Genomic DNA, 21,195 nt, shown 5'->3' with positions numbered 1-21,195 from the left:
ATTAGTCATCACAACAACTAAGGGAATTTCTAAAAAAAATATAATTGCTTTTCCTTATGGCCGTGCAAAACAAAATATTGATATTGAATAAATTTTCAAAAAGTACGCTTTTTTTATACTTGATTATACCCCTCTTTTTACTTTAGGACAAATTTTTGAAGTTCACTTCAAAATAAATCTTAATGACTTATCAATTTCGAAAATATTCAGCCATTTCGATTTTACAGAAACAGTTTATGTTATGGTCCCGCACTATGCCTACTTTTGGAATGAATCAAGATATCTTTATTTCTCAATCTCGAAAAGCACCTCTCACAACATTATCTAACATCCATAAAACTTCATCATTTACAGAATTCCTTCCTCCTGATCCTCTTATTCCATCTCCAGATGTATCAAAAATTGCACCTGAATTTCTACTGCGACAAGCTCGTGTACTTGATGATGGCTTTTATTCATATATCCGTCCGGAAAAACGTGAAGAGTACAAGTTTATCCTTCATTCCCCTTCTGCCCTTCAAGATTTAGGTCTTCTCCCCAACGAAGCATCCACAGAGTTTTTTCAAGATATTATTTCTGGAAAGAAACATTTAGATAAACCATATCCTTACGCTCAAGCTTACGCTGGGTTCCAATTTGGTACTTGGGCTGGTCAACTAGGCGATGGTCGTGTTATTAATCTTTTTGAAGCTACAAATCCTCAAACAGAAAAGCGGTATGAAATTCAAATTAAAGGAGGAGGTTTAACTCCCTTTTCACGGTTTGCAGATGGTAAAGCGGTTCTCCGTTCGTCAATTCGAGAATTTTTAGGTTCTGAAGCTGCAAACGCATTAGGCATTCCAACTTCACGAGCACTTGCAATAACTGCACTTCCAAAAACAATTGCACGCAGAGAGAAGTTTGAATCCTGTGCTATTGTGACTCGTATGGCTGAATCTTGGGTACGCCTTGGAACTTTTGATTTAGCACGCAGGCAAAACCGTGGCAAAAATTTACGTTTACTTGCCGACTTTGTAATAGATAAAGTTTTTGGTGGTCAAGATAAGCTTGTAAATCCTCAAGAAGCAGTAATTATTTCAGGTGATGAAAATGAAGCTACAAGAAATTCCAAATACGTTCGTCTCTACAGAGAAATAGTTCGACGAAATGCATTTATGCTAGCTCGTTGTCAAACTTATGGCTTACTGAATGGTGTTTTAAACACAGATAATACATCAGTACTTGGGCTTTCGATAGACTATGGTCCTTTTGCCTTTATGGATACATTTGACCCGTCATATACACCGAACCATGATGATGGCCACCTTCGCTATTCTTATCGTAATATTTATGATTCTATGTGGTGGAATTTAGTTAAATTAGGAGAAGATCTTGGTCTTTTACTGGGGGCAGGAACACATTTAGATGATCCCAATTTTCAAGACAAAGAGGGCTATCTTAATGAAGAATATGCTCAGAGTGTTCAAGAACAAGCGGTATCTGTGATTTCTGCTGCGGAGAAGGAATATAAGGATGTCTATCAAGATACAATTAATAAGGGGTTTCAAAAGAGGTTGGGTCTTTTAACATTAAAGCTGACTGATGAAAGTGAAATATTTAACCCCCTATTAGAAATTATGGCTGAAGGAGGATTGGACTTTAATCAAACATTTCGGAGTTTGGGAGATATTTCGCTTTTTTCGGAAGAGGATTTAAACGAATCTGATATTCTTGATGAATTGAAAGAATTTTATCCATCAAAGAAAGGAGCTTTTGTTCTCATTAGTGTTGAAGACAGTAGCAAAAAGCTTTTGGAATGGCTTCATACTTATCGCCGCCGTTTGAAAGAAGAAGGGAACACCGATGATTCCTTGAGAAAAAAACATATGGATTTGGTCAATCCCAAATTTATTCTTAGAAATTGGATTTTGCAAGAGGTGATTGATCGTATGGAAAAAAATACTGATGACAAAATCCTTAGCGATGTATTGCATATGGCATTAAACCCTTTTCAAGAATCATGGGGCCGCAATCCTGTGGATGAAATGAGATTTACAGGCGAAGTTCCTTCTTCATTAAGAGACGGAGTATGCACATGCTCTTCCTAGTAGTTTTTTAGTAAAGTTTTATCGAACAAATTTGCTGAATAAAAATGCGAAAGTTTTCGGCAACCATATTAAGATATGTCAACTTTGGAGAAATCATTAACCTCTTAACATCAAGAACACCTTTTCTTAGAAAGCTTTCTCGATCATTTGAAAACCCCTTTACTGGCACTCCAAAATTGTAAACATTCTTAATATTATAAAGCAACGTTCTGAATTCTTCGAATTTTCAACACGTTAAAAATTATATTGAACTTAAAAAAATATTCATATACTGCTTACAATCATGATTAAAATCTCGCTTATTATCATACTCCTCAGTTCTTACTGCCTTACTGTCCATTCAATTGTATTTCACAAATGATAAATCTACAAAGATTGATAACTCTCCATCATCAATGATCCTAACAGAAGTGTATAATATTTCTCATTTAAATAACATGAGAACATGATATAAGAAATTTTGATGGCTCACTAACACAGTCTTTATGATCAATATAATAAAGCCAATAATTATACATCCACTGCCATTATCACTGTTCCAGTAGTTTACAACCCCAACTTTAAATTCTTTGAGTACAGCAAAATTTGTCGGAATCCTTAGTCGCAAAAAATTTATTTTAACAACATCTTCAACCACTTTAGCTCGCTTTCCATTTTATATTTCAGCTGTTGTATTAAAGATATTCCGGCGTTTTTAGGACCCAGATTTGCTAATATGGTAATACGCACTGATTTTTTCACGCTTAGCTATTTCCTCTGATGTATCAGTTTTTCTAAGCATTTTTAGAAAAAAAAACTTTAGGTGGACGAGTTGATTATAAAATGGATTTGATTTCCAGGAAAATGACGGATTCTATTGTGAGTCTTACTTAATTTTAGCGGCTCATATTTGTAGTTGATCAATTCTTCAGTCTCTTTCAGTTCGAAAACCTTGATAAAATTTATTTTTTATGATGACAGTCCTCAACAATTGTGTGCTGGTGTTCATTAGTTTTTGTATTCATAACTTTTTTATTTTTCAATATATGATTGTTGTTGTCCATAAAGGGGTAAGAAGAGTAAAACAATTCTGGTATGGGAGAGTGAAAACATCGCCCCCTCCCTAAAGCAATAATTAAAGCAAATTGTAATACTTAAGACCTAAGACTTAGGAATTAAAATTTAACATTTAAAGCTTTATGGCAGTTTTTTTTTTATTTTTTAAAAAAAATAGAGATATAGTAAAACAAAAATTTCCTTGTTTCATGATAACCAGCAAACGAACATAAAATAATTAATTTATCTACATTAAAAAGCTTCAAATTTAATCTTTTTTTTAAAAATAAGATGTCTGATTTTGCTTCAAAATTAAACCAAGCTATTGTTAAAAAAGATGGAGTTTTTATTTCTAAACTACTATCCATTACGGATTCTTCTCTCAATGCCTTGGGAGAGTACACCAATGAAGCGATGGTAGACAAAACTATTCGCAAAAAGATTTTAGATAAACAATGGGGAGAGGTTGCAGTTTGTCATTGGAAAGTTGCAGAACAGGTCGTGAAATATCAAAATCTAAAAGATGCATATGTTGCTCAAAACGCGCTTTTGGGGTAAGACTGCTGACATATTTTATTGAAATTTACTAAAAAAAAATTAGAAACAATTACTGACATCATATTATAGAGCTGTAAACCGAGCAGCAGAATCAACAGATAATTGGGTACTACCTGTGATGTTTCTTGTATCAAAGGAACTTCGACAACTTTCTATTATGGTAAGAGTTTTTTTTTTTTTTTTAGTTTATGAATTAACAAATTTAGGCTGATTCTCAAAATGAAGATGAAAGTTCTTCAAAGGACCGTAACACTTCATCAATCAAAGATTCGGTTAATCTTGAGGAAGCGACACGCACTATAAATAGATCGTTTAAAATTTGCTTAAATGATCGTAATCCGGATATTGAAAAATCAAAAAAATGGGGTGTATATTTTTTTGTTGGAGAGCTTTTTAAAATATATTTTAAAGTATGAACATTTTTAGTCTTCTTGAACTTACTAACTAACTTAATCAGTTGAATAACAGATCAATGGCAACTAGCGTTCTGAAAGTTTTAAAAAGTATGAGAATAGATTTACCATCCTTGGAACAATACCCTAAAAGTCACTCTACCACATTTTCATATTACACGGGTGTAATTTATTTTGCTGAGGAAGACTACACAACTGCTCGAGAATCTCTATCTAAAGCTTTAACCCAATGTTACAACTTCTCAAACCGTAATAAGGAGTTGATATTAATGTATCTTATTCCAGCACAATTTCTCACTACACGCAAAACACCTAATGCAGAAATTTGGAAAAAATATCCTATATTGGAATATTTATATAAAGATATGTTTGAGGCTTTATTACAAGGAAATGTCAGTTTATTCAATAAGGTTATGATGGAACGTCGGTCGGTGTTAGTCAAAAAATATCTATACCTTGCAATTGAGCGTATTCAGGCTCTTGTATACACAAGACTTTTTAAAAAGGTATATTTAATAATGGGCAATCCCACTCGTCTTAGCATCAGTCTCTTTTCAAAAGCTTTGAAATTTGCTGGGGATGAAAATCAAGATACAAACAGCGATCAAGTGGAATGCTATTTAGCAGATATGATATACCTAGGAAGAATGAAAGGGTATATATCACGAGAACGACAGACTCTTGTTCTGAGCAGTAAAGAGGCCTTTCCCAAACAAATAAAAAAATAAAAAATATTTCTAAATGAATAGAGTAATTAAAAATAGAAATGTATTAAATTAGTTGATATTTGCTCGTAAAATCCCAAAAATAATTATATCATTTTTTAGCATGAAGTCAAGCTTGGGATTGCAAGTTTAAATCAATAAAAATTTACTCATTAGCAAGCATAAAATCCTTGAATTCTTGATATGCTCTATCAAGATCTTCATTGACAATAATTTTATCATGAGCACCAGGTTCTTTAGAATATTCTAGTTCAACCTCAGCTTGTTTTAGTCGTTTCTCTAGTGATTCAGAAGATTCAGTGCCTCTGCCTGTGAGTCGCGCTTTAAGATCTTCAAGAGAAGGGGGTGCCAAAAACAGAAATCGAGCATTAAGATCCGTTTTCTTGACACTCTTAACACCTTGCATATCTATATCCAATATGCATGTTTTGTTGTCTTTCTCTAACACACGTTTAACAGCATCAATAGAAGTACCGTAATAATTACCAGAAAACTGAGCCCATTCAATAAATCCTTTTTTATCAATCAATTCTTTGAACTGGTCAACTGTGACAAAATTATAGTCTTTCCCATTTACTTCGCCAGGTCTGGGGCTTCTTGTAGTGTCTAAATAAGTTATAAATAGTTAATGTTTATAAAAATAAATATATGTAAATGGATTTCAGACTTACGAGAAACTGAAAACCCAAACTTATCAGGGTATTCCGCAAAAAGTTTCTTAAGAAGAGTAGACTTGCCAGTACCGGAAGGGCCAGAGACAACAATGGGACGAACAGACATTCTATATACTGTTTTTGATATTAAAGCTGGTGCTATTGCTATGGTAAAGTGGTTACTCAGAGAAAGTCGGTGTTCGAAGCTTAATATTTAGCAGAAATTTTTTTGTTTTGGTGGCCGACTTTAAAAAATTTTTGTAAGCTGTGACATTTATTACATTAGTTTTTTTTTATTTTTTTTTTTCCTTACAATAGACTCTATATATTTAAAAAAAAAAAGTGAGGTTACTTAATTAAAAGGAATTGCACGTTTAAAATTTACTTTTCTATCATGAGGTGGCGCGTCATCACATAAAAATATATTTTTATTATCATATTAACTTAACTCTCTTGAAACAATCTCATATATCAATATTACAAGCCTATCTGAATATATATCTATATTTAATAGAATATATCCTAAAGTCTACTTCTGCTTTTAAATTTCTTTTAAAAAAAATGGAAGTTTCAATAACCGGATTTAGTAATACCAAACCAGTATATTTTGTTATTCATGTGGCTTTGGCTGGCCATAATTCATATGTTTTGCGAAAACGTTATTCTGAGTTTGCCACATTTTCATCCGAAATCGAAGCAGAGATGGGAGAACCTACACCTTTATCCCTTCCAGAAAAAAAATGGATAGGAAATACAAATGAAGAATTTTTGAAAGAGCGTAGGAGAAGATTAGAATTGTTTTTGCGACAAATTATTAAACAAGAAGAGTGGCGTGAGGCTCTTGCTCTTCAAAAGTTCCTTGAAACGGCATCCCATATGAGAAGTGATTCTCGAATGAAAAACAATCTTCAATCAGCTACTGAATGGGCAAAAGCAGTAGCAGAGGTTCGAAATATGATCCAACTGATACGTGAATCATCTGGAGGAGCCTCGAGTATACCAGGCGCAATATCTCAAGGAAACGGAACTGCAGAGGAAAGAAAGTTATATCTTAAAGCAAAATCCAAATTACAGGAGCTGGAAAATTCGTTAATTGGAAACAACAATCTTGGTGAAGGGGAGTATATGCGCCGCCGAAATATCTACCAGGATCTAGCTCGTTCTCTTTCTCAAAATGAACATGCTCGCCGTAATTCAATTATATCCAGTATGACTTTTGACGAACTGCAAAAAAGCAATGTAAGTCTTTCCTTATGATCTGTGTATTTTTCTAACTTTTCTCAGGCCTCATCTAACTCCAGTTTTATTCAGAGTTCCACCGCACATTCTCTTTTTGGTAATTTGCCTAATAAGAACAGTGGAAATCACCGTATTTTGGGAGGTAGCGAGACAGATAAAACTCGACAACTAAACAACTCTGGGTTACTTCAAATGCATGAACAAGAAATGAAATCTCAAGATGATGTTATTCAGAACCTGCGTACAACTATACGTACACAGCGAGAGCTTGGACAACAAATTTATGAAGAGCTTGAGCATCAAAATAAAATGCTTGATGATCTCGACCAAAACACACATACAACCAACGCCAAACTTAACCAGGCTCGAAGACGTGTGAAAAAATTTACATGAGTTACAAACTGGTTATCTTATTGCGTTCTTTGTCAATATTGACGGCTAAAATATGTCATTTTGCTCCGAGTACCATTCTTCGATTCAAATTTTGAAGGTTGAAAAGCACATGTACATTTGTCTTATTCATGTTATTATTGCTCCATATATATTGGTTTTCAGGTGATCCTTTAACTGATGTTTTTATGTTAAGTATTTTTAATCAACGGATACCAGTATGGAAAAAGTATTTTTTTAAGCTGGCTTACAGTGAAATTTAAATCTTATATCTAACACATTGATAAAAGTAATCAATGCAATTTGATTAATCCTTTAATACTTTTTTCTCTGTGTGAGTAACCCCGCTTTTTTGGTTTTATGCTTACATTTTTTCCCTGATTTTTCAAAGTTTCAGTTGATTACAGGATTTTCAGTCAAAATTACAAAATATTTCTCTGTTTTTGTTCCAAAATTTATGAAAGAAAAAAACATGCTAAGCTTATTGGGTTGGATAAAAATACGTTAACTGCATCATAAGACTCAAAAAAATATTATGAACGTTTTTTTTTTTAAATTAAATATTTAATTTATATAAAGTAACACTTCTGATAATGTACATGCTTAGACAAAACTGGCACCTGGAAAGAGGGGAGACAAAATGTTATTCGCTCTGGTTTTAAAGAAGCAATTTAAGATTTCACAAAAAATAGTATTTAAGCATTTCCAAGACCATATTAGATATTTATGCGACTATGAAGATCGTTTTAAATAAAAACGTGAAGAAGCAATAATAATGTATTTTTGCAAACTATTTCTGAGATTCATGAGACGAATATAAATGACTAGTTTTTTCTCTCCCATTCCAACAACCATCTTATTTTTTTTTTTCTTTGTGATATTTTGTAGCTGATTACAGCCGTAACATAATATACGGCTGTTAGAAGTTACCTAAGCCACCACCATATTTAACTTAGAGCCTATGATACTAAAGTCATCAGCGACTTACAATTCAACAGACGGAACGGAAAAACTAAAAAAAAAAAAAAGACTCATTTCCTTTTCTTTTCTTTATTAAGATTGCAGAATTTACTTTTAGAAAGAAAGCATTATGGTGAAAAATATTACTGTATCTTACGGTAAAGGGCGCCTTCCCACCCTTACCCTCGATCAAGAGCAGAAATTGAAGGATATGTGGGCACACTTTCTAAACTATTGTGGATCCCTTCCCCCTAATCTTAAGACAACGGTTTCGACTTTAACTCAACATTCAGCAGATACAAAACAAAAAAAGAATGGAAGCAGCTGGTTTGGGCGAGGAAAAGTTGAAGTTATTGAAGATACTCCTGAAATGGAGTTTGCGGCTTTTAAGGAAGCAATCAAAGAACTTCCAGGTGATCAAGTTCTTAAAGTGACTCTTCAAATGGTCAGATTCGACCATCCTGATTCTCTGATGCTGAGATTTTTGAGAGCTCGGAAATGGAACGTCAAAAATGCTTTGATCATGATAGGAAAGACTATTCATTGGAGGGTTACCGAAGGTCATCCAGATAAACTTTTGCAAACAGGAGAAATTGGAGCAATTGAAAATAAATATGACGATTTCATGTTGCAACTGAGATCAGGGAAGGGCTATATTTATGGGTATGATTTAAATGGAAGGCCAGTTGTTCATATCCATTCTGATCTTCATAATCCTAAGGCTCAAGAGCTTAAATCGGTACAAGATTTTACTATCTACCTACTTGAAACCGGTAGACTTTTATTGAAAGATCCTGTTGACACTGCTACTGTTTTTTTTGATCTTAGCAAGTTTGGATTGTCTAATATGGATTACGGAGTGGTAAAATTTTTGATTGCTTGCTTTGAAGGATACTATCCTGAAACTCTTGGTCTTATGATTATTCATAAGGCTCCTTGGGTATTTTCCGGAATATGGAATATTATCAAAAATTGGATGGATCCATTTGTTGCCCAAAAAATTGTTTTTACTAAAAGTTATGAAGATCTGCTTAAATATTTTCCTCCTGAATATATTGAAAAGGAGCATGGTGGCAGCGATGATTATCAGTACAAATACATTGAGCCACCAGCAGGAGAAAGCGCAAAAATTAACGACAATGCAACTCGAGAAAAAATTTTTTTGCAACAAGAAGAACTACAACAAGAATTTATTGAAGCCACTATCGAATGGATTAAATCATCTGATAAAAACACAAACCAAACATCCCAGGCACGTAAGAACGAAATTTCCGCTCGGTCTGCCGATTTATATTGGATTTCTGATGAATATGTTCGTGCCAGATCTATGATTGATAGAACAGGGGTTCTTGAAAGTTTCAATAAGCTTCACAGTACTTGGGTTGTTTCAGAGCCTAAGTAAAGCTCCTTTTTAAATCCAAAAAAACCGGAAGAAAACAACATCAATATTCGGATTTAATACCATTAATTTTAAATATGTGGATTCAAAGTAACCGATTCTTTGTTTTATTTTATTTTATTTTATTTTTTGAATAGAAAATATTTTAATAAATTTGTTATTGGGGTGGACTTCATATACATGATCCTATTTTTATTTGATACATTCCAAGCTTAGTTCAATCACTTTGCTGATATCGTACTTAAAATCGATACATTCAGGAAACAAAAGTGGTGTTACCCTGTCTGGAAATATCTCCAATTAATTCAATATTATAGTTACATAATACCTTATATCTATATTCAGGGTAACTGAAACCTGTTAATCCTTTATGCACTAACATTTTAATTAATCTTATTAATTTTATAATTTTATAATTTTATAACTTTATAACTTTTTCTTTGAAAAAATATCCCTTATAGAACCATTCATTATGATGGATATCACTTTATCACAAGTTGATAAGCATTTAGATGATGCTATTTCAACACTTGTTAATTGTATGTAATATATATATATATATATATTAGTTTAGAATTCAAACATCTCTTAATAATATACTAACGGTGGATTTAGACACTCCGTCTGATGGCATTACAGTTTTAAAAGAAGCCATATCAACACTTTCTTCTTATTCGCAAAGATACGGTATTCATAATGACTTTCTTTTAAAAATCATAAAAATTATTACCAATTCTGAAATAAAAATACCCCTTCAATATAAGATAGCTATCATTCGGGATGCTTTATATCCACGTTTTCTTGTATCTTCAAAAATCGTTGTATCAATTATTGGTATTAAGCATGATCACAAATCTCACATTCATCATTCTGTTCATTCGGCTCTTTTAAAATGGCTAGTTATTGTTTATTCTTTTTTGGAGGACCCTTTAATTATCTCCAAGCTTTACACTCCAATTTTAGCAAAGGTTCCATATGAGTCGACGCGTCAGTGGGTTTGTCATCTGATTTTTTTATCCACTTCTCAATCTTTTGTGACACAGTGGCGAATTCAACTTCTCACTGAATATTATGTTAGATTTCCAAGTTCACAATATATCACAGCACTTTTACGTCTTTACCAATCTTACGCCCCTCTTCTTTTTGTTGGCAGCCTTCCTTTGGTTCGTGCTACACTTTTTCAACATCCAAATTTGAGCATGGAAGAAATAATAAACCAAATTCAGGAAATTTATGGTACTCTTAACAAAACACATCACCCATTTATTTCAGATAATTATGAAAGAACCAATCTTTTGAATGGAAAAAACAAAAATGGAGACAGGAAAAAATCTGTCTTAAATAATATACCATTTACAGTTGATAATCAAAGTGTTCCACTTATATTTACGACCATTAATTCACTGTCATCTTATCTACCAAAGTTTGGAGTGGAAAATATAGTTAATCTTCAACAACTTGTTTCTAGTTTTCATAGGTTAAAATTTCCTGATCAGCTGGGTTCTATTTTCAATGGTGACTCAGGAATGCTTGTAAGATTACTTTTGTACAAAGGCTCAAGCAACGAATGGGATCGATTCAATTCATGGCTTCTTCAGCATCTTTATGATACATTTCAACGTGGTGCAGTTGATCCTGCAAAAAATTCGACAGTGATGGGAAAGCAAAGTGGACCAGGAACTTCTATAATAACAAAGGGTTCTTCTAGAGCCGGCCTTCGATTTTACTTTGAACAAATTGTTTCATTTTCCATGTATACTAAAAGGTTCCCCTATGCGGCAGAAGAGTTTTTATATGAATATCTCACAATTTGGGATGGAATTCAAAATTGCGACTTAATGTTTAAATTAATTAGTTTACTACCTATGAATTATCATGAGTTTGTTGAAGATCAAATTCTGGAGCCTTTGAAAAGGGTGGTTGTGTCAAATTATGCTTCCAGACAAGTTTGGGTTTTCGAGTTACTTACGCAGCTTATTCGAAACTGGAGAATTCAAATACTCTCAGGAAAAGGTCAAGTTGACAATTTGAACATTACTGAACAATGTCGTACCTTAAGATCGGTTGTGTGTTTTGTGGACTATTATGGGTTGTTTGCCGTTGAAAAGTTTAAAGAAAACGTTACAGTGGCGTTAAGCATAATATTGTTCTTTAAAGAAATTGCAATGTTCCCATACCATAATGTGTTTCCAGTTGTTTTATCAATGTCTTCTGATCTTCTTTATTATCTTTTTATGTCTCGTTCAGGAGTTATAATTTCACATTGTTCTGATCTATTAGTTCGATGGAAACCATTGCATCTTAGTAATATTCGTGAAAAACCATTGGATCGAAGTATACAATACCAGGGATATGTTCTTGATTTTTGTAATTCTTTGTGGCTTAACAAATCTTTTGAAATTGTCACTAAAAGCTCTCCAGATTTGATTGTTCCTTCATATTTTTCTCTCAGCCATAAGTTTATTGGCATCCTTCAAGAAATTGCAGCAAAAGAAAGCTTTCCTCTAGCAATGCTTTTTGGTTTTTCGCATTCTATTGTGTTTGCCAGACAGGCAGCAAAGTTCCTAAGATCTGTTGAAAATAAAGTACAGGTAGAAGCGATAGAAAAATCACAAACCAAGGATGGTATTCGTAATTCACCAAAGAAATTTCATCGACTTATGGAGCCACCAACATACACTTCTCTTAAATTAAACTCAGCATCTGGGGGTATTAGTCTAGCATATGCTGAATTTCGGATTTCGTTTCTTGATACTTTGGAAGAAAATGGATATACCGGACTATATTCACTGTTATACACTTCAATGAGAAAACTTATGGAACGTAGGCCTAATAATCGACTAAAAAACGGATTAACTTCTTCTAAAAGGCCAATTGAAGCAACTACGGATACAAACGTATCAGCTTCTTCTAGTACTAGTGCTGCATTGAAGACCAAGTCACCATTATCTAAAAAGCAAAAAACAACCTTGAATCAAAACCCAAAGGTGTCAAAAGTCAAAGCCTCTAAACCAGCTGCTTCTTTGACATCTAATGATAAAATAATGGGAAGTAACGCTAATTCTTCTATAAAAGGAAGAAATAGATCAAAGGCATAACTTTTCTGCTTGAATTAGTCGCCTCATAATACTTTTCCATGGAAATATATATTATCAATAGATTGAGACTGGAACTTGGACGAAAGTCATTTTATTTACATATTTACAAATTGTTTTGGAGATACTGTTAGTTTGTAACAATGGTAACAGCAAATCCCTTTGGCGATACACTAATCTTAGTGATGTTTTTATCTTCAAGCCATTCCTTTGATTCAGGACTATTATAAACAAGATCCATTAATTCTTTCTCTTTGCCTGCAAGTGATTTCGAAGCATTGATAACAAATCTGCGCTTGCCATTAATAATGATAGAGAAACGGCCCAAATCTGCACCTGGAATAGCTTCTAGCTGCGGCCAAGCTTCAGCAAAAATTGAAGATGATTTAAGTTCTGGATTAAGAGCTTTTTGCAAGTATTGCCAATTATCCGATGCATTTACAGGTGTAACAGGAGCCATAACTTTAAGAAGCTTTTCAAGGGCATAAAGCGCAACAGGCAAAGATCTGTTATCAAATGGACCTGTTCCAAATGTATTTTGAATGGCATTTGTAAGCTTCATGTAATCAGAAATCACAGTGTTAAGAGATAAGGAGTCGTGGAATGAATCAGTAATGGATTTGATAAGCTTTTGAATCTCAATCCACATTTTTTGTTCGGCTTTAGATAATTTATCAAACTTGACATCATAAGCTTGGCCCTTGATAGTTGCCAAAAACTCAGAAACATTTTGTGTTTTGTTAGCTGATTCAGTAATAGCATCAGCAAGAGAAGTGGTGAAAGAAGATACCTTTGAAAGCCATCTTTTAACGCCGACAATCTGAGACTCGTCCCAGTTGAGAACATCAGAAACTGGGGCTTGAAACAAAATGTGTGCTCTAGTAGCGTCAGCACCATGAGTTTTAATACACTCACCTGGGTCAGCACCGTTGTATTTCGATTTGGACATCTTTTCATAAGATACCAAAGCAGGTTTCTGTGAAGCCTTAACCAATGGTTTATTTGGATCATCATTTTCGTAATCAATTTCGTGAGGTCTAAGGAACTTTCCAGTTTCTGGGCACACAGTGGTCTTACCATGGACCATACCTTGAGTGACCAGGCGCTTTATTGGCTCACCATTTAAGTCACCACCAGACCAATTTCCATTCTTAGCTAGGAACTTTGAAATAAATCTGGAGTACAGCAAATGTAAAATAGCGTGTTCAATTCCGCCAACATAGATATCGACAGGCATGAGTTCTGATGCTTTTTTATAATCAAAGATCTCATTTGTGTTATGGGGATCGGTATATCTAAAAAAGTACCATGAAGAGTCCATAAAAGTATCCATGGTATCAGTATCACGTTTTGCTTTTCCGCCACAGCTAGGACAATGAGTATGAACAAACTCGGGGCTAGTGTTTAGTGGGCCGTTAAGGCCTCTGGGTAAAAGCACTGGAAGTTCGTCATCAGGAACAGGAACTGTTCCACATGAGTCACAATGTATAATCGGAATTGGAGCTCCCCAGAATCTTTGACGACTAATAAGCCAGTCTCTCAAACGCCATTGAACATCAAACTTGGCCAGATTTGTAGACTCAAGGTCTTGAATAATTTTTTTTCCACCCTCACGTGCATCCATACCGGAGTAAGGCCCAGAAACTTCATTTAATTTACCATCTTTTCCAGTATAAATTGGTGGGGAATTAGCATCCGGAACGTAATTTGAAGGCGGAACAACAGTTTCGACGACAGACACGCTTGGCATGTTTTGCTTCCAAAATTCATAATCACGTGTATCATGACCAGGGCAGCCCATTACAGAACCATGACCATAGTTATCAAGGACATAAGGTGCGACAAAAACAGGGAGGTTATGTTTTGAAGAGTTCAAGGGGTTCGCGGCGTAAACATTTTTCAGTCTGTATCCTTCTTTGGTATCTTCAGGTAAATCAGCTGCTCTTTCCAGGAAATCGGCAAGATCTTGGTCTGTTTGAGCAATAGACTTGACAATAGGATGGTTAAGTGAAAGGGCGACATACTGGACAGCATATAGTGTATCTGGTCTAGTAGTAAAAGCTGTGAGAGACTCGTTGGTAGAAAGAGGGAAAATAATGGTGGCACCTTGTGACTTGCCGATCCAGTTCTTTTGCATCGTTTTAACACGTTCGGGCCAGTCTTTGAGAATTGACAAATCTTCAAGAAGTTCAGGAGCATACTTGGTAATTCCAAGAAACCATTGTTCTAGATATTTCTTTTCAACGATGGCGCCAGACCGCCAAGATCGTCCTTCGTCGTCGACTTGTTCATTTGCAAGAACGGTTTTTTCAATCGGGTCCCAGTTGACAACAGCTTCTTTTCTGTAGGCAAGACCAGCTTTGTAGAGTTTTAAGAAAAGTTGTTGAGTGTGTTTATAATAGTCTGGAGAGCATGTCACAATTTCACGTTCCCAATCAAAATCAGCAAACATGATATTCATTTGATCTTTCATTTTTTGAATGTTGGAAAGAGTCCATGTTTCAGGGTCGATTCCGCGTTCTATAGCTGCGTTTTCTGCTGGCAAGCCAAACGCATCCCATCCCATTGCATGAATCACATTGTAGCCATTCATGCGACGATACCGTGCCAAAACGTCGCTGATAGTGTAGACTCGGAGATGACCAATGTGGAGCATGCCCGAAGGGTATGGAAACATTGACAATGCATAATATTTTTCGCGATCAAGTGGTTTTCCTGTTTTAGAGTCAATAAGGTGAGGAATTTCTAGTCTAGATGGGCTCTTTTTCCAAATATTTGACCATTTTTCATCGAGTTCTGTTGTTGATAATTTTTCGCGGTGAAACAAGGAGCTTGCAGAGTGAAAGGTATTTGCATTTAACTGTGGTTTCAAAAGCTTTGATGGGAATGAAGCCACAGTCACCAGTGCTGACTGAGTCCTTATTTTTCTGTCAATACTGCGATAAGCTGTCGCTAGCATTATTATTAGTACGTTTGTAAAGCTTAAACTGATAAAAATTCAGTGAATTTTTTTTTATCAAAAGGTTGGAGGGTATGTTGAGTACTAAAAAATTTTGTTTGGCTTATTTCTATGCAAGCTTTTTAATTGGCTACATGTTTAGATTTTATGAAAGGTATTTAAATCTTTCATGCCATAACTGGCCGGCAACTAGATTAAAAAGCTACAATGGAGCTGAAAAATTCAGTTTAGACTTAAAAATAAATGCGATCCTTAAATACTGACTAATAATCAACAAAATACTTTTAATTTATGAAAAGTTTTATTATGATGTTTAGTGGACCACGAGTTATAGACATTCATTTCTTAAAAAAAGCCTTTAAAGTCAAATTCATAAAGAGCAGTGATCAAAACCAGCTATCGACGAGCTAACCAGATAAAGTTTTGAATACGGCTTTACATGGTGTTTATCAGGGAAAGGGTTAGGATAAAGGCGGCACAGCTGGCATTAATTAATGTTCTAGGCATATTTTTTCCCACACCACCAAGTTTAATTAGTTATTATTTACTCAGTTAGAATTCGCGTTTTTTTTATCGTTTGCAAAGTAAACAGGAATCTCTTTCTTGTTACTTACTGAAAAATTTCTTTTGCTAGTTTACTATTTCTTTTGATTTTTTTTTTTCGTACATCTGCTTTAATAACAGGCTATTTGTAAACTTTCATATCATTGTCTTTCATTCCTATGGCTTTTTTTTAACTCTCAGCTCGTTTCTCTTTTAACTTCAAAAAATGCTCGCAACTATCCAAGAAGCAGGCTTTAACCTTCTAACCTCAATTCTATGTAAGTTTTTTTTATGTTTACAGATCAAGTTCTATTATTAAAATTGTTATACAGTAAAACGCGATAGCACAGATGCAGATCCTGATATTCCCGATGATGAGGTTAGCGATCCTACGACTGAGGAGATCTTTACATCATGGGCTCTATTTATTTTGATTATTCTTCTCATTGGGTCTCTGTGGACTAGTTACTATTTGCAGCAAAAAAGAATCCAAGCCGTGCATGAGACTGTTATTTCAATTTTTTCAGGAATGGTTGTGGGTCTTATTATTCGGATTCTCCCTGGACATTTTATTCAAGAACATGTCTCGTTTAACTATTCGTACTTTTTCAATCTTCTTCTCCCTCCAATTATTTTAAATTCCGGATATGAGTTACACCAAGCAAACTTTTTCAGAAACATTGGTACGATTCTTACATTTGCGTTTTTGGGAACGTTTCTTGGAGCAATCTTTCTTGGAGTATTGCTTTACCTTTGGACAGCTATTGGCCTTGAAGGAATTCAAATCAGCTTTTTGGATGCTATTAGTGTTGGCGCCACACTTTCTGCTACGGACCCTGTTACGATTCTTTCAATTTTCAATGCTTACAAGGTTGATCCGAAGCTTTATACCATTATTTTTGGCGAGTCACTGCTTAATGATGCAGTCTGTATCGTTATGTTTGAGACTGCGCAAAAGTTTAGTGGCGAAGAAACCCTCCATATTACCAGTTTATTTAAGGGTATTGGTCTTTTCTTGATGACATTTACTATTTCGCTCATGATCGGAACTATTGTTGGTATCACTACGGCACTGATTTTAAAGCACTCGCATGTTAGACGGTTCCCACAGATTGAGTCTTGCCTTGTGCTTCTTTTTTGCTTACGCCTCTTATTTTTTTTCCAATGGTTGCCATATGTCTGGAATTGTCTCTTTGCTGTTTTGTGGTATTACTCTTCGCCATTATGCTTACTACAACATGTCACGGAGAACGCAAATTGCTGTCAAGTACATATTTCAGCTTCTTGCGCAACTCTCGGAAAATTTCATTTTTATTTATCTTGGTCTCTCTCTTTTTACAGAGGTTGAGCTTATATTCAAGCCAATTTTAATCATTGTCACCACGATTGGCATTTGCATTTCTCGATGGGCTTCTGTTTTCCCTCTTTCAAAGCTTATTAACATGTTTTATCGCCGAAGACGTGCTCAGAATAGCAATTCTGCTAATACAGGTAATGGTAGTCTCAATCAGCAGCTGCAGCCATACCAAGATGAGATCCCTCCCCAGTACCAGATGATGCTGTTTTGGGCAGGCCTTCGTGGTGCAGTTGGTGTTGCACTTGCGGCGGGGTTGACTGGTGAGCACGCCAACTCGCTTAAGGCTACGGTACTTGTTGTTGTTGTACTGACAGTGATTGTATTTGGTGGCACGACTGCTCGTATGCTTGAAATTTTAGGGATTCGCACGGGTGTAGTTGAAGAAGCAGAGAGTGATGATGAGTTTGATATTGAAGCATCTTTGGGCATGAGATATTCGACAAGTCAAGGACATCGAAGCAACCGCACCCGGAACAGCGGGTTTGGAAGCAGCGACTTGGGCTCGTACTCGTTAGATAACTTTGCGCATAGTAGTAGTAGCAGGAATAGCAAGAGTGGAGTTGACGTGGGTAGCTATGATGGCGGTGCGCGTGTACGACGGTCGTCATCTTACCGGGACGATTCTGCAAGTGGGGGCGATGACGATCTGGTATCTGATGTGGAGTCTGATGCATCTGATCTTCCTCCCATGGCAAATTCTAGCAAAAATGGTAATAATGGAGCAGCTGGGTTTGTAAGCGCGGGGTCTCATGATGGAGAATCCAGCAACAATTCTGGAGGATTGGGAGCACGTACATTGTCTGGGATTCTTACACGAAGCGCTGATGATCATGCGAGGTGGTTTAAAGAGTTTGATGAACAGGTTCTTAAGCCTGTACTTTTAGATAATCTTCCAGGACCTAGTGGAAGTTCTGGAAATAGTGCCAACAATAGTTCGACAAGTCTGAACAATGGAAATTGAAGAAAATAATTTTTTTTCTTGGTTTTTTTTATTGCTATTCTATTCATTTATTTATTACTAAAAAAAAATTAAGTTATATACATGTATAAAATAATAAATAAATATGTTAAAAAATTGTTTATTTTCATCAGTGCAATAGATTTCTGAACAGTGATTATCGTGATTAAAGTTAATCACAACCAAACAGTCGACCGTTTTAAAATCGGCCCGGCTGTTGAGATTTGAGATCCGAAGTTGTTTATTATTCTGTAAAGAATTTAAACTTTAAAATAAAATTATTTGAATTAGTCCCGTCCAACATTTTAGTTATAATTGATAATTATCAAAAAAGTAATTACTATTTAAATTTAAAAATTTAAGCTACATTTTCATTTTCCATTGGCATCTTATTATGTGATGATAGTAGAATACATTCTAATTTTTTTTTTATTTTTTATTTTATTTTATTTTATTTTATTTTATTTTATTTTATTTTAATTTTTTTTTTTTTTTTTTTTGATTTGGAAACCCTCCATTTACGATCGTATTATATTTTCTTTATTTGTCTCTGGGCATTGTCATTGTGCAACAAACAGAATAGAGACTAAGAGCTAGCCAAAAGAAAAGAGAGAGGCGCATCAGTACATAAAATCGTGTGTTACCGCCTATTTGAGCCAATGACATTCAAAGTTCTCCAAAATAAGAGAAAATGAAGCGGACAGATATGTTTGAGGTGTTACCAAATATATAACTTTTCCAAATGAATTTTTTTTTTTATATCTTTCCCCTCCTTTGATTTTTTTTTAAGAGATTATTTACAAAAAAATTAATACATGATCGACTCAAAAAAAAAAAAAAAAAGACTTTAAATGATTGAGAAAAGTGTAGTGAAACTTATATTGATGGTGATGATGAGCTGTATCCCAATTTTTGATTATTTTAAACTTTCAAAAAAAAATAAAAATATGGGCTTAAAGTCATGAAAAAATTTATTTTTTCCCTCTTCCATTAAATTCATTTTAAAAAATTCATTCTTTTTAAAAATCTCTTATACCTCTTCATTCTCTTTCATAACTTGTCTTTTTTTTTTTTTTTTAACTTTCTCCACTTGACGGTACGCCAACAATTTCTAAGCTCAACTATTACTCGTTCATCAATCAATTGCCATTTTGAGACATATGACATAAGCGATTGATCAGATATGGCCTGTTTTGGGTACGCTGTGAACAAGATTTTTTTGATCTTGGCAAAATGAAAGAAAAGAAGGCTATATATAGTAAATAGTAAAGCTAATGAATAGAAAATTTTAGGTCTTTATATTGAAAATGACTCTAAAAAATAAATAAAAACAAATTACAAGGTGTTACTTCTGAAGAAGAAAAAAAAGTATAAGTAGTCTTGAATTTGCTTCAATTGGGCTTGGATTTTTTTTCCCTCTCTTCTTTATCCTTTATTCAATATTTACCAACTGTTGTACATTCGCTTAGAGCAAAAAGATTATACTGACTTCATACATTCGTTTAATAAACTTAAACTTTTTTTTTACAAATAATAATAAAAAAAATGATGTTCAAAGCCTTTGCTCTTTCTGCCGCTCTTGCTGGCTCCGCTTACGCTAAGGCTAATGCCCTCCCTGAAGCCTATGCCATTGCTATGGCCAATCCTCAACTTCCTGGCTCTTCCTACCAATGCCATTCTTACTGTGGCAATGCCATCATCCAAGGCCGTGAGTGCGCTGATGGTGATGCTACTTGTCTCTGTGCTGCTGACTCCGGGTTCATGCAACTCATTCCTGACTGTATGGCCTGCGCTGACACTTTATGGTCTGCATATGGATCTTACTTGACACCCTTCCTCAACACATGTAACATTGCTCTTACTCCTGGTACTTACTCTATTCTTGCAACATCGGCCGCTGCTGCCACTTCATCGGCTGCTGCTGCCACTACGACACCTGAGACCAGCTCTGCGGCCCCCACTTCTTCAGCAGCTCCTACATCTACTGAGGCACCCAATTCATCTGCTGCACCCACATCCTCTGCTGCTCCTACTTCCTCTGTTGCTCCCACTTCTTCAGCTGCTCCTACCTCATCAGCGGCTCCTGCCTCATCTGCAGCTCCTACATCTACTGAGGCACCCACTTCATCTGCTGCTCCCACATCCTCTGCTGCTTCCACCTCCTCTGCTGCTCCTACCTCCTCTGCTGCACCAACCTCCTCTGCTGCTTCTTCCTCATCTGCTGCTCCCACATCCTCTGCCGCTCCTACCACCTCAAAGGCCCACTCTTCTGCTTCTTCTGCCGCTCCATTCACCAATGGTACCCACACTCAATACACCACTCTTACTTCCTTCTCCAAGTCTACCATTACTGCTACTGTTACTGTCTGCGAGGAAGTGTGCTCCACCAAAGTTACTGAAAGTGTTGTTACCGTGACTATCTGCGAGACTCTTCCCGTCACTGAGGCCACCACTGCACCTACTGCCAAGCCCACCGCTTCTACTATCATCTCTACTTCTACTGTCCAGGAAGTCAAGCCCACCGCTTCTGCTACCATCTCTACTTCCACTGTCCAGAAAGTCAAGCCCACTGCTTCTGCTACCATCTCTACTTCCACTGTCCAGGAAGTTAAGCCCACTACATCCACTATTCTCCCTCAAGTTAACGGTGCTTCCCGTTGGGAGATTGGCTTCGGTGCTGCTGTCGCCGCTGGTATTGCCGCTCTCATCTAAATATGGGATATTTTCAATTTGATATTGGATATCTAAATGTTTAAAAATTTGCTTTTTTCCCTTCCCCTTTATAAAAATTAAAATGTTATCATGGTTTTATTTTATGGACTTT

General features: G+C 35.4%; 9 protein-coding genes across 9 annotated transcripts; 7 read left to right on the top strand and 2 right to left on the bottom strand.

The window, feature by feature from the left end:
* Positions 1-182: 182 nt before the first annotated feature.
* Positions 183-2,087, top strand: SAPINGB_P001345 (uncharacterized protein; the record flags this gene model as incomplete). Its single annotated transcript, XM_031996068.1, has 1 exon — positions 183-2,087. The coding sequence occupies one exon, from the start codon at positions 183-185 to the stop codon at positions 2,085-2,087; it is 1,905 nt and encodes a 634-aa protein (XP_031851959.1).
* A 1,326-nt stretch (positions 2,088-3,413) lies between these two features.
* On the top strand, positions 3,414-4,660 carry SAPINGB_P001344 (uncharacterized protein; the record flags this gene model as incomplete). The annotated part of the gene is made up of 5 exons (XM_031996067.1): positions 3,414-3,676; positions 3,750-3,840; positions 3,887-3,990; positions 4,149-4,599; positions 4,655-4,660. The coding sequence occupies 5 exons, from the start codon at positions 3,414-3,416 to the stop codon at positions 4,658-4,660; spliced, it is 915 nt and encodes a 304-aa protein (XP_031851958.1).
* A 303-nt stretch (positions 4,661-4,963) lies between these two features.
* SAPINGB_P001343 (uncharacterized protein) lies at positions 4,964-5,598 on the bottom strand (the record flags this gene model as incomplete). Its single annotated transcript, XM_031996066.1, has 2 exons — positions 4,964-5,424; positions 5,490-5,598. The coding sequence occupies 2 exons, from the start codon at positions 5,596-5,598 to the stop codon at positions 4,964-4,966; spliced, it is 570 nt and encodes a 189-aa protein (XP_031851957.1).
* A 434-nt stretch (positions 5,599-6,032) lies between these two features.
* SAPINGB_P001342 (uncharacterized protein) lies at positions 6,033-7,103 on the top strand (the record flags this gene model as incomplete). Its single annotated transcript, XM_031996065.1, has 2 exons — positions 6,033-6,710; positions 6,756-7,103. The coding sequence occupies 2 exons, from the start codon at positions 6,033-6,035 to the stop codon at positions 7,101-7,103; spliced, it is 1,026 nt and encodes a 341-aa protein (XP_031851956.1).
* Positions 7,104-8,190: 1,087 nt separating this feature from the next.
* On the top strand, positions 8,191-9,462 carry SAPINGB_P001341 (uncharacterized protein; the record flags this gene model as incomplete). The annotated part of the gene is made up of 1 exon (XM_031996064.1): positions 8,191-9,462. One exon carries the CDS (start codon positions 8,191-8,193, stop codon positions 9,460-9,462), a length of 1,272 nt encoding a protein of 423 aa, XP_031851955.1.
* Positions 9,463-9,931: 469 nt separating this feature from the next.
* On the top strand, positions 9,932-12,557 carry SAPINGB_P001340 (uncharacterized protein; the record flags this gene model as incomplete). The annotated part of the gene is made up of 5 exons (XM_031996063.1): positions 9,932-9,998; positions 10,075-10,146; positions 10,228-10,454; positions 10,503-10,622; positions 10,956-12,557. 5 exons carry the CDS (start codon positions 9,932-9,934, stop codon positions 12,555-12,557), a joined length of 2,088 nt encoding a protein of 695 aa, XP_031851954.1.
* A 127-nt stretch (positions 12,558-12,684) lies between these two features.
* On the bottom strand, positions 12,685-15,513 carry SAPINGB_P001339 (uncharacterized protein; the record flags this gene model as incomplete). Its single annotated transcript, XM_031996062.1, has 1 exon — positions 12,685-15,513. The coding sequence occupies one exon, from the start codon at positions 15,511-15,513 to the stop codon at positions 12,685-12,687; it is 2,829 nt and encodes a 942-aa protein (XP_031851953.1).
* A 769-nt stretch (positions 15,514-16,282) lies between these two features.
* On the top strand, positions 16,283-18,374 carry SAPINGB_P001338 (uncharacterized protein; the record flags this gene model as incomplete). Its single annotated transcript, XM_031996061.1, has 3 exons — positions 16,283-16,334; positions 16,389-17,114; positions 17,398-18,374. The coding sequence occupies 3 exons, from the start codon at positions 16,283-16,285 to the stop codon at positions 18,372-18,374; spliced, it is 1,755 nt and encodes a 584-aa protein (XP_031851952.1).
* A 1,542-nt stretch (positions 18,375-19,916) lies between these two features.
* On the top strand, positions 19,917-21,083 carry SAPINGB_P001337 (uncharacterized protein; the record flags this gene model as incomplete). The annotated part of the gene is made up of 1 exon (XM_031996060.1): positions 19,917-21,083. One exon carries the CDS (start codon positions 19,917-19,919, stop codon positions 21,081-21,083), a length of 1,167 nt encoding a protein of 388 aa, XP_031851951.1.
* Between the last annotated feature and the right edge of the window lie 112 nt (positions 21,084-21,195).

The sequence above is a fragment of the Magnusiomyces paraingens genome, assembly GCF_902498895.1.
Source record: "Magnusiomyces paraingens strain CBS 517.90 genome assembly, contig: contig1, whole genome shotgun sequence".
NCBI classification, from domain to species: domain Eukaryota; kingdom Fungi; phylum Ascomycota; class Dipodascomycetes; order Dipodascales; family Dipodascaceae; genus Magnusiomyces; species Magnusiomyces paraingens.
Note: the sequence above shows the minus strand (reverse complement) of the source record. Positions and strands in the feature narration are given on the sequence as shown.